Source organism: Scomber japonicus, chromosome 5, assembly GCF_027409825.1.
Source record: "Scomber japonicus isolate fScoJap1 chromosome 5, fScoJap1.pri, whole genome shotgun sequence".
Classification (NCBI taxonomy): Eukaryota; Metazoa; Chordata; class Actinopteri; order Scombriformes; family Scombridae; genus Scomber; species Scomber japonicus.
The window spans coordinates 32,724,635-32,733,752 of record NC_070582.1 but is presented as its reverse complement, the minus strand read 5'-3'; the positions used below and the strand labels follow the sequence as shown (position 1 = coordinate 32,733,752).

The following is a 9,118-nucleotide window of genomic DNA, read 5'->3' as shown; positions in this document are numbered from 1 at the left end:
TCTAATAACATACAGGCACAGTGGGTGGAGTCAGGTTCAAATCTGAGTTGCTACCTGATTTGTTGATACAGAGGGCGGGTTTAAGGGTGAGGAGTGAGGGTAGGGGGGGGGGTGGAGGTTCATCTACCAGAGCATGAATAGAAACACAGAGTGAGTTAAAATTGAGGAGGGGGTGTAGGGGGGTAGAGGAGGGGAGGTGGGGGTTGTGGTTGTGGGTTGATTCTGAACTACCAGCTGAACTCCACAGGTGTGTGTGTAGCGGATGGGAGGAGGGGGGCGGGTGGGTTTTTGGGGGCGGCACTCCTACTGCCTGTTGCTCTTTATCCTCTCCAGACGTTTCTTCAGGTCGTCCAGGTTGGCTGCGGGCGAGGCGGAGCGGGTGTGGCCGTGGGTGGGGGAGTGGGAGTGCACGTTGTGTTCCTGCTGGTACAGCTCTCTGGACTCTTTGAGCTGGGACAGCTTGCTGTGGAGCATGTCTGTGGAGGACGCCACCGACGGCTTGGACGACAGCAGGGAGGAGATGGCTGGTCGCTGCTGGGGCTCGTCCTCGCCTCCACCCAGACCCTGCTGCAGGGGGAGGACAGTGATGTGTGTTATTAATACACAATATATTTAACCCTCCTGTTGTCCTCGAGTCAAGGAAGGACAGGAGGGAGGAAGAAGGAAGAAAGGAAAGGAGGGAGGGAGGAAGGACGGCAGGAAGAAGGAAGGAAAGGAGGGAGGGAGAAACGAAAAGAGGAAGGAAGGACAGAGGAAAGAAGGAAGGGAGGAAGGAAAGGAAGGAAGGAAAGAAGGAGGGACGGAGGAAATGAGGAGAGAAGGAAGGGAGGAAAGAGAGGAAGAAATGAAAGAGAAGGAGGGAGGAAGGAAAGAAGGAAGGGGGGAAGGAAGGAATGGAGGAAGAAAGAAGGAAAGGAGGAAGGAAGGGAGGAAGAAGGAAGGTAGGAGGGAGGGAGAAAGGAAAAGAGGAAGGTAGGACAGAGGAAGGGAGGAAGGAAAGGAAGGAAGGAAGTAAGGAGGAGGGACGTGGGAAGGGAGGAAAGAGAGAGGAAGGAACGAAAGAGAAGGAGGGAGGAAGGAAAAAAGGAAGGGGGGAAGGAAGGACAGACGGAAGGAAGGATGGGAGGAAAGGAGCAACAGTCAAAACAGACGGGGTCAATTTGACCCGGGAGGACGACATGAAGGTTAAAAAAGAGGTACGTCTCATTTTATGTGTTGTTCATTTTTATTATGATATATTTTACGTATTTTTATTGTGTTTTTTTGCAGCTGAAGCTTTGTTTAATATTCACATATTCTGACTCATAATTAGTCTCTACACCAATTCACATTCAGAAATTAATCTTAGAGAAAAAAAGATTATGGATTCACAATCACTATCTTATGGTCCATTTCATAGATTATGATGAGTATTTAATCAAAACAGGTCAAACATTTACATAATATAAAAATGTGTTATCAGTTGCACAAAAATGATGCATTTTAATTTCTATTTTAGGAAAAGTCCAGCTAAAAGAAATATGTATAGGGTGTTTTTACAACTCTCAAATGTAAAAATGGGTCAAATATGATCCTGAACCGTATGTAAGGGTTAAAGAGCATCATGAATTCACTGATACATTCATCATCAGACAGCTGGTTACAATTTGGATCCAGCTGTGAGCCAGCAAAACAGCTGGATTTATGAGGCTCTGCTGCTAATGAGCTTATGACACCAGTATATTATAAATAACTATTAGATGTTTCCATCAAGGCAAGTTTTAAAAAGGTGCTTAAAATTTGGTGAAAATGTGTGAAAGCTTGATTTTCTATCTGGTTGTTTGGTTGTAACAGCTGTGAAGTCAGTGTGTGAACTCACTCTGGAGGTGTTTTCCAGGCCTTGTCTCTGTCTCAGGATCTTCAGTCTCTCGTAGTAAACGGCTGGTTTCAGCTCTTCGTTGTTGCTGGTCAGGTTGGAGTCAGCGCTGTGCTGAGGGATCACTGCATGCACACACACACACACACACACACACACACACACACACACACACACACACACACACACACACACACACACACACACACACACACACACACACACGTTACCCCCACAGTCCTGTCATCATAGGTCACCTGAGCTCAGAAGTGATGATGGTTATTACCTGTTGAGGTCTGGATGCGAGCTTTTCCCTCTCTGTCAGACTCGATCATACGGAGTCCTCGCTCCACGTAGCTCTGGAAGAACTGGGAGGTGTTCTTGAGGAAAGGCTCCAAATCTACATCTGAGTACTTCTGCTTGTACTCGTACAGCTCTGTCAAACCCTGGAGAGAGAGAGATTACACACACATTAATACGACATTGTGATGTTTTCCAGCTGTCTGTAGAGTTTAAAAAAGTCAAACAAACTTTCAAATGCAACAACTAGTGAAGTAAGGAGGATTGGAAGAATGGAGCTGCAGTGACCTCTTTCGTGTTCTCTTTGGAGCCGATCTTCTTGAAGATTTCAGTCAGGATATCACTGACCTTTGCCTTTGACATGCGATCCTCCTGAGAACGAAAACACAACACACACACAAACACTCTTTTCATATCTACAAAACCTACTGAATACATTTGAATATTTCTGACCTTTTCTTGACTTGAGGTGTGTATTGTTGTGTATTTATTATGTATGTGTGTGTGTGTGTGTGTGTGTGTGTGTGTGTGTGTGTGTGTGTGTGTGTGTGTGTGTGCTCACCGTGCGCAGACCAGTCTTCTCGTTGCCTCTGTCAGATTTGTATCCAGACAGGTTTCCAGAGTGTTTGACCACTCGCCTCAGATGAGCCTCCAACTCTGACTCATTACGATTCTCTATCATTGACAGGTGATCCAGGATCTGTGCATCAATACATGAAGACAGTAAAAGATGAGTAAATTATACTATAATGCTATATAGTACTATTAACTCCTGTGTGTGTGTGTGTGTGTGTGTGTGTGTGTGTGTGTTACCTTGGCCCCGGTGAGCTTGCACAGTGTGTGTAACAGGGTCTTCAGGGTTCTGTGTGGGACGTCACTCTTGAGCTGCTTGAGTTTCTCTTTGGGGAAAACCTTCATGAAGTTGTGGACGTCCAGTAAGATCCGGTCCAGATTGATGTTGTTGATGGTCTCTGGGAGGAAGCGGATCATCCTCCACAGACACTGAACACACACACACACACACACACACACACACAACCACACACATCCTGCTATTACCAACCCTGTGGTCTGATCACAACACTTCACATTAAGTTTCCTATGTGATATATGGATGTAATGACTATAGTATAGTTTATACCTAGATAACGGTAAAATTATAGTCACAGTTTCACAATTATCTTTCATACATTTATTTCATATTACAGATGGATAAAAGTCACATGAGCATTTTTAATAAAGAGGTTTTATTGTAATTTTCCCCTCACATATGTAGGCTTTTCACAGTTTCTTCTTCTTATTATTATAAGATTATTAATTTTATTGATGCCATGTGGTAAAATATTACTTATGTAATCTAATTTTTCATGCGAGTTGAAAAAATCTTGTCTATTATAATAAAAAACAATGCAAGAAATTGATAACATCTTGTATAGAGGTGTTATTAATCAAATGATATGTAATCTTTTACAGCTGCCATTCTACCTTCCGTACCAGTGTTTACTCAACACAGAGAAGAGGAAGCAGCAGGATGGAAATGACCACACTGAACCCTTTTTGCAGGGATTAAATGATGTTTTGGGGAGTGTTCCTTAATAAATGGTGTAATGCTCCTTTTCCTGCTTTATTGCTGTTGGTTAACATTGCACTGAAAGCTCATCTCTTAACTCACTGCTACTTTGAACTGGTAGAGAATTAAATGGAAACGTTTCACTTACAATTAACAATGTTCATAAGTAACTTTTTTTTTCTCACTACAATTGTTTTTATTGCTTGTGTACTTACTTATTTTTTGTTGATGCTCTTTCTAGTTTTACTATCCACTTGCTGCTGTATATTATCATAATGTATGTATTTTGAGAATAGAAACACTGTTACTTTTAAAGCACAGTTAATAACGACATTGGTTAATGAACCTCAGTATGTGTCCTCAGCTGTGACAGGACTCACCTTCATGACTAGTTCAGGTAACATGGGAGACCCAGCTGTTGTGACTAAACTCTCCTGAAGCAAAACCAGCAGAGCACTGCAGAGACAGGAAGTCAACAAAATAAAACACAAACCCTGATGCTGTGAGTCTTATTAAATATAACTTAATTAGTATTACGTAGCTTTATATTTACAGAACATATCATTAGGATTAAACAGCTCTTTCTGGACTCTGATCATGAAGTCAGGGTTATTTAAAAATGTCCAACAGTGTTACATAAATAAATAAATGTTGGGGTTTTAGAATATGATGCATTATTCTCTGCTCCTGAACAATTTGTGTTATTTTTATTTTGATGGGATCCATTTGGTCAAATCTGGCGGTGCTCACCTGAGTATGTTGGTCTGGTCAGACCTTTCCATGACTTTAATTACCAGCAGGTTGACAGATCTGATGAGCTGCTGTCCCTCTTCTATGTCCTCCACTCTGGGGTCCAGTAGCAGTGTGATCAGACCGTGCATCAGGTCCTTTAACACACCCATAGATGCTTCTCTGGCCAGAGGCTCCATAGAGAACAGCTGGTGACACCCAGGACAGAAGAGCTTGTTAAGACATTAGCATCTCCTCATCCTCAGTAAGAATCAACAGGCTACAGACAGATCAGGTGAGTGTGTGAGTGTGTGTGACTCACAGACAGCATGTTTCCTATGATGCAGCTGTACAGTTTAAAGATGTCCCTCTTGTCCAGCCGGTCGTCAGCCATGTGTGTGTTGTAGAGGAGCCTCAGCTGCATGAAGGTGGCGATGAGGAACTGGTCGATATGACCTGACATGACCTCTGCTTTGTCTTCCTGACGCAACACTTCATCAATCTGTGGGGGACAAGACACATGTCTTATAGCAGGGAACATTTCGCTGTGGCAGGACGGCACAAGAATTTAAAAATAAAAAAGGATTGATGAGAAGACTGTCGACATATGACACCTTTTCTCTTGTGTTTCTAGAGTTATGTGTATTTGTGGACATGTAAGGAATTATTAATGTCGTATTTCTTTTGTTTGGTGTGATATTTTCCAAGGAGAGCAGTTAGAGTCAGTCATTCTGGAGAAAAATGGACAAAACACCAAAGTAAATACAGCCCTCCCTTCCTGCTCCCTCAGATGCTCCACCCTGCCAAATTCATGGACGCGTATTGCCATGGTGACGACCAAAAGAGAAATATGGCGGGATCAAAGTGATGTGTCAGTCCATTTGGGATTAATAAAGTACTCTCTCTCTCTCTTCTCATTTATCAATTCAGCCAATCACAGTAAGATGCAGATGTTTAGGTTCCACAATGACAGTTACTGGTGCCAGGAGCCAAAGATGATACTGTGTGGTAATCCCCTTTAAAAATGTCCCTTCATCTGAAATGTCAGTGTCATTTTTTTATAAAGTCTGTGGACATTACTGATGAAAAATGTCCAAAAAAACAGCAGTACATAGTGTTTGTCCAGATGTTTGTGTACAGTATACAGTACATAGTGTTTGTCCAGATGTTTGTGTACAGTATAAAGTACATAGTGTTTGTCCAGATGTTTGTGTACAGTATAAAGTACATAGTGTTTGTCCAGATGTTTGTGTACAGTATAAAGTACATAGTGTTTGTCCAGATGTTTGTGTACAGTATACAGTACATATAGTGTTTGTCCAGATGTTTGTGTACAGTATAAAGTACATAGTGTTTGTCCAGATGTTTGTGTCTGTACACAAACATCTGTGTACAGCTCATCAAAGTACATAGTGTTTGTCCAGATGTTTGTGTACAGTATAAAGTACATAGTGTTTGTGTATAGTATACAGTACATATAGTGTTTGTCCAGATGTTTGTGTACAGTATAAAGTACATATGTTTGTGTACAGTATAAAGTACATAGTGTTTGTCCAGATGTTTGTGTACAGTATAAAGTACATATAGTGTTTGTCCAGATGTTTGTGTACAGTATAAAGTACATATAGTATGATAGTGTTTGATGTTTGTCGATTTGTGCGTACAGTGTGTATACTTGTATGTATATGTAGACTATGCAGGTTTATAAGTACAGTCAAGCCCGAAATTATTCATACCCCTGGCAAATTTTGACTTAAACTTCTCCAAGAAGATAAAAAGACGATGTACAAAAGGCATCATTGTGGTAAAAAAAATATTTCAGTCAGCTTTTATTTACATTTGAACAAAACGTGGCATGTCCAAAAGGGGTATGAATAATTTCGGGCTTGACTGTATATTCACATCTGCATTTCATTTTTCAACATGTGAGAGTTGTAGATACATAAATGGTGTGTGTGTGTGTGTCTGCATGCATTATACCTGTGCCAGTGCCTGTATGCTGGTGTTGATGTCACCACTCGCCACCTGAGAGATGACAAAGTTGATGGTGGAGGCTGTGCTGTTGTGGAGGTCATCAAAGTGAGGCGAGACAGCTCTCATCCTTTAAAAAGATAAAACACAGCATCCATCATTAATCACAACATCATATCGCTCTAAACCTTCCTCTCTCCCATGATCCACTGCTTCAGCCTGTCTGACATACTTGGGTTCGGGGATCATGATGGGCTCCAGCAGCTCATCCAGCTTGTGTTGGACGAGGTCTGGCAGCTCACACACTCTGCTCTGGTCCATCTCGATCATGTCCAGGTCTAACTGGAACTCCTTGGGGATGGATGGGTGGGAGGACTCGCTGTGCTGGGCGTTCTGACGGGCTTGGCTGGATGGACACAGGGATTCGGAGGAGAGATGGTTGGAGATGGAGAAGAATGGAGAGGACAGTAGAATTAGTCTATGTATGATCAATCAGTGCCTTTGAGCTCCACTCCTGACTGACACAAGCTTTTACTTATATTACTTTGCAGATAAATCCACAGACTGTCAAAGTGAATATATTCAGAGCGAGGAGGTCAATAAAAAGGATCCCAAAAAGCATAATTTATGTTTTTCACCTCTAACACACATCATTATGCATTTATTTGTTTTTATATTTATGCCCATTAAGTAGTAACTTTGAAACAGTAAAACATTTAGATGAAGAGCTGGGTTAGTAGGTTTATCCTCCTGTACATCCCTGCTTTGAGTCTGATGTTGTCTGTTTAGGAGAACCTTAAATGTGTGAATAGTGTGTCAGGACTGGAGCTCATCAGCACTGATCTAAAACCAACATGAAGTGAATCCTTTGAAAAGAGGTAAATACACAGAAAACAGACCTTGACAACTGGAATAAAGAACAAACATTCTCTTTAAAAGATTGTTGGCCACATTAATGATTAATAATCACCATTATTACCTCTAAAGATGCACATTTACACCTAATGACTAAACTAACTGACATAAGCCATTTCCACAAGTAAGTAGTACATTTACTGAGTAGATTAGATATATGAAGTGATATACAATCACTCCAAACTGCTGATGCCTGTGCATATTGTTCACTGGTTCTATTTAAAATGTGACATGTTCTGTCTTGTGATGGAAAACAAAACTTCAAAATGTCTCCTAATGCAACACACAGTCTATGTAGAGCCCAAATAAAGCCTTTACAACCACAGTCCACAATACAATCTAACCACATGATAATGAGACTCAGCTCTTAAACCTAATGTGTATACTATACTGTGTACTACTAACACTCACATTACACCAAGAAACACTGCATCTCATTTCTTCTCTTTGCCGTCACCTCCGACCTTCCGCTACCTTTACACACACACACACTCACACTCACACTTTCTACCAAAACTAGCATCCTAATGTCTGTGGTGTGCGTTCCAGTTTGCACTCTCAGGAATCGTGTAGATCATATTAATAAGATGGACGGCAGAATAAAAAAAACAAAAGTGACATTTGAACAGCAGTTTTCAGACTTGAGGAAACAATAATGTTCTTTGTATTAACTGTTGTGTGACTGATGTTTGATGACTGATGTGATGAAGGAATGAAAAGGACAACAGTCTCCACAGTAGATACATCTATTGAGTGTTTGATGCCTATTTATTTTATGCTTCAGAACATAAGCACCATGAATCTATCAGAAAATTCAGTTTTATCTCCTTTTGCTTTGTTCTCTCTACTGCAGCTCCCTCTCCCTCATTCACTGTCTGAAAATGACTCACCAAACTTTACAGCAAAGTCTTACAAGAAATGTCTCCCCCTCATTCTAATATCAATACTAAAGTGTTTTTGTTTCATGCCTGAAGCAGCCATGGTGTACGTTTAACCAATCAGAAACCATATATATATATATATATATATATATATATATATATATATATATATATATATATATATATATATATATATATATATATATATATATATATATATATATATATATATATATATATATATATATATATATATATATATATATATATATATATATATATATATATATATATATATATATATATATATATATATATATATATATATATATATATATATATATATATATATATATATATATAATTCATCTATTTTTCCAAGGATACGTTCCAAAACATCATGATCAACCAAAACTATGAGAACTGGAATGGAAAAAATGAAAATAGGCATCAGCAGCCCATAATATTAACCGGTTTTCTACTTGACTTTTTGAGGATATTTAATCCATATACTTTTTGTAGCTGGCAGAGCTGAATAAGAGTAAGTAAAGGACAATTCATTTACACAACATATACAGGAGGAAGAGGGCGGAGGAGGCAGTAAGAATGAGATATTTTAAAGTGACGGTGGGACATTTTGAACTTTAGTCTGGTGCTTCAGAGCAGGGAATAAGAATAGACTCTTATTCTCCACCATGTAAAGAAACACGACTAAAACTCAAATATCACAATATGTTCATTGATGTTAAGGATGATTAGTAGTAGATCACATTCAGAGAAAGTTGTTCCGATGGAAACAGAAGAGAGGGAAGGAGGAGGAGGAGGAGGTACTCACATTCTATACGTGCGATACATTATCCTGCTCCGAAGAGGAAGGCAGGCAGAGCAGAAACAGGA

General features: G+C 40.0%; 1 protein-coding gene across 3 annotated transcripts in view; it reads right to left on the bottom strand.

The window, feature by feature from the left end:
- Positions 1-272: 272 nt before the first annotated feature.
- Positions 273-9,118, bottom strand: part of ckap5 (cytoskeleton associated protein 5) — a 36,062-nt gene continuing 27,216 nt past the window's right edge. For 2 of the 3 annotated variants that reach the window (XM_053319141.1, XM_053319143.1), the window contains 11 exons: positions 6,658-6,831; positions 6,435-6,555; positions 4,777-4,956; positions 4,476-4,663; positions 4,106-4,181; positions 2,969-3,157; positions 2,718-2,855; positions 2,444-2,527; positions 2,142-2,301; positions 1,859-1,980; positions 273-567 (listed from right to left, as the gene is read on the bottom strand). In XM_053319141.1, the coding sequence (XP_053175116.1) occupies positions 304-567; positions 1,859-1,980; positions 2,142-2,301; positions 2,444-2,527; positions 2,718-2,855; positions 2,969-3,157; positions 4,106-4,181; positions 4,476-4,663; positions 4,777-4,956; positions 6,435-6,555; positions 6,658-6,831 (1,696 nt within the window). In that variant the 3' untranslated portion in view covers positions 273-303. The remainder of the gene's footprint in view (positions 568-1,858; positions 1,981-2,141; positions 2,302-2,443; positions 2,528-2,717; positions 2,856-2,968; positions 3,158-4,105; positions 4,182-4,475; positions 4,664-4,776; positions 4,957-6,434; positions 6,556-6,657; positions 6,832-9,118) is intronic. The other variant, XM_053319142.1, reaches the window with a different exon arrangement.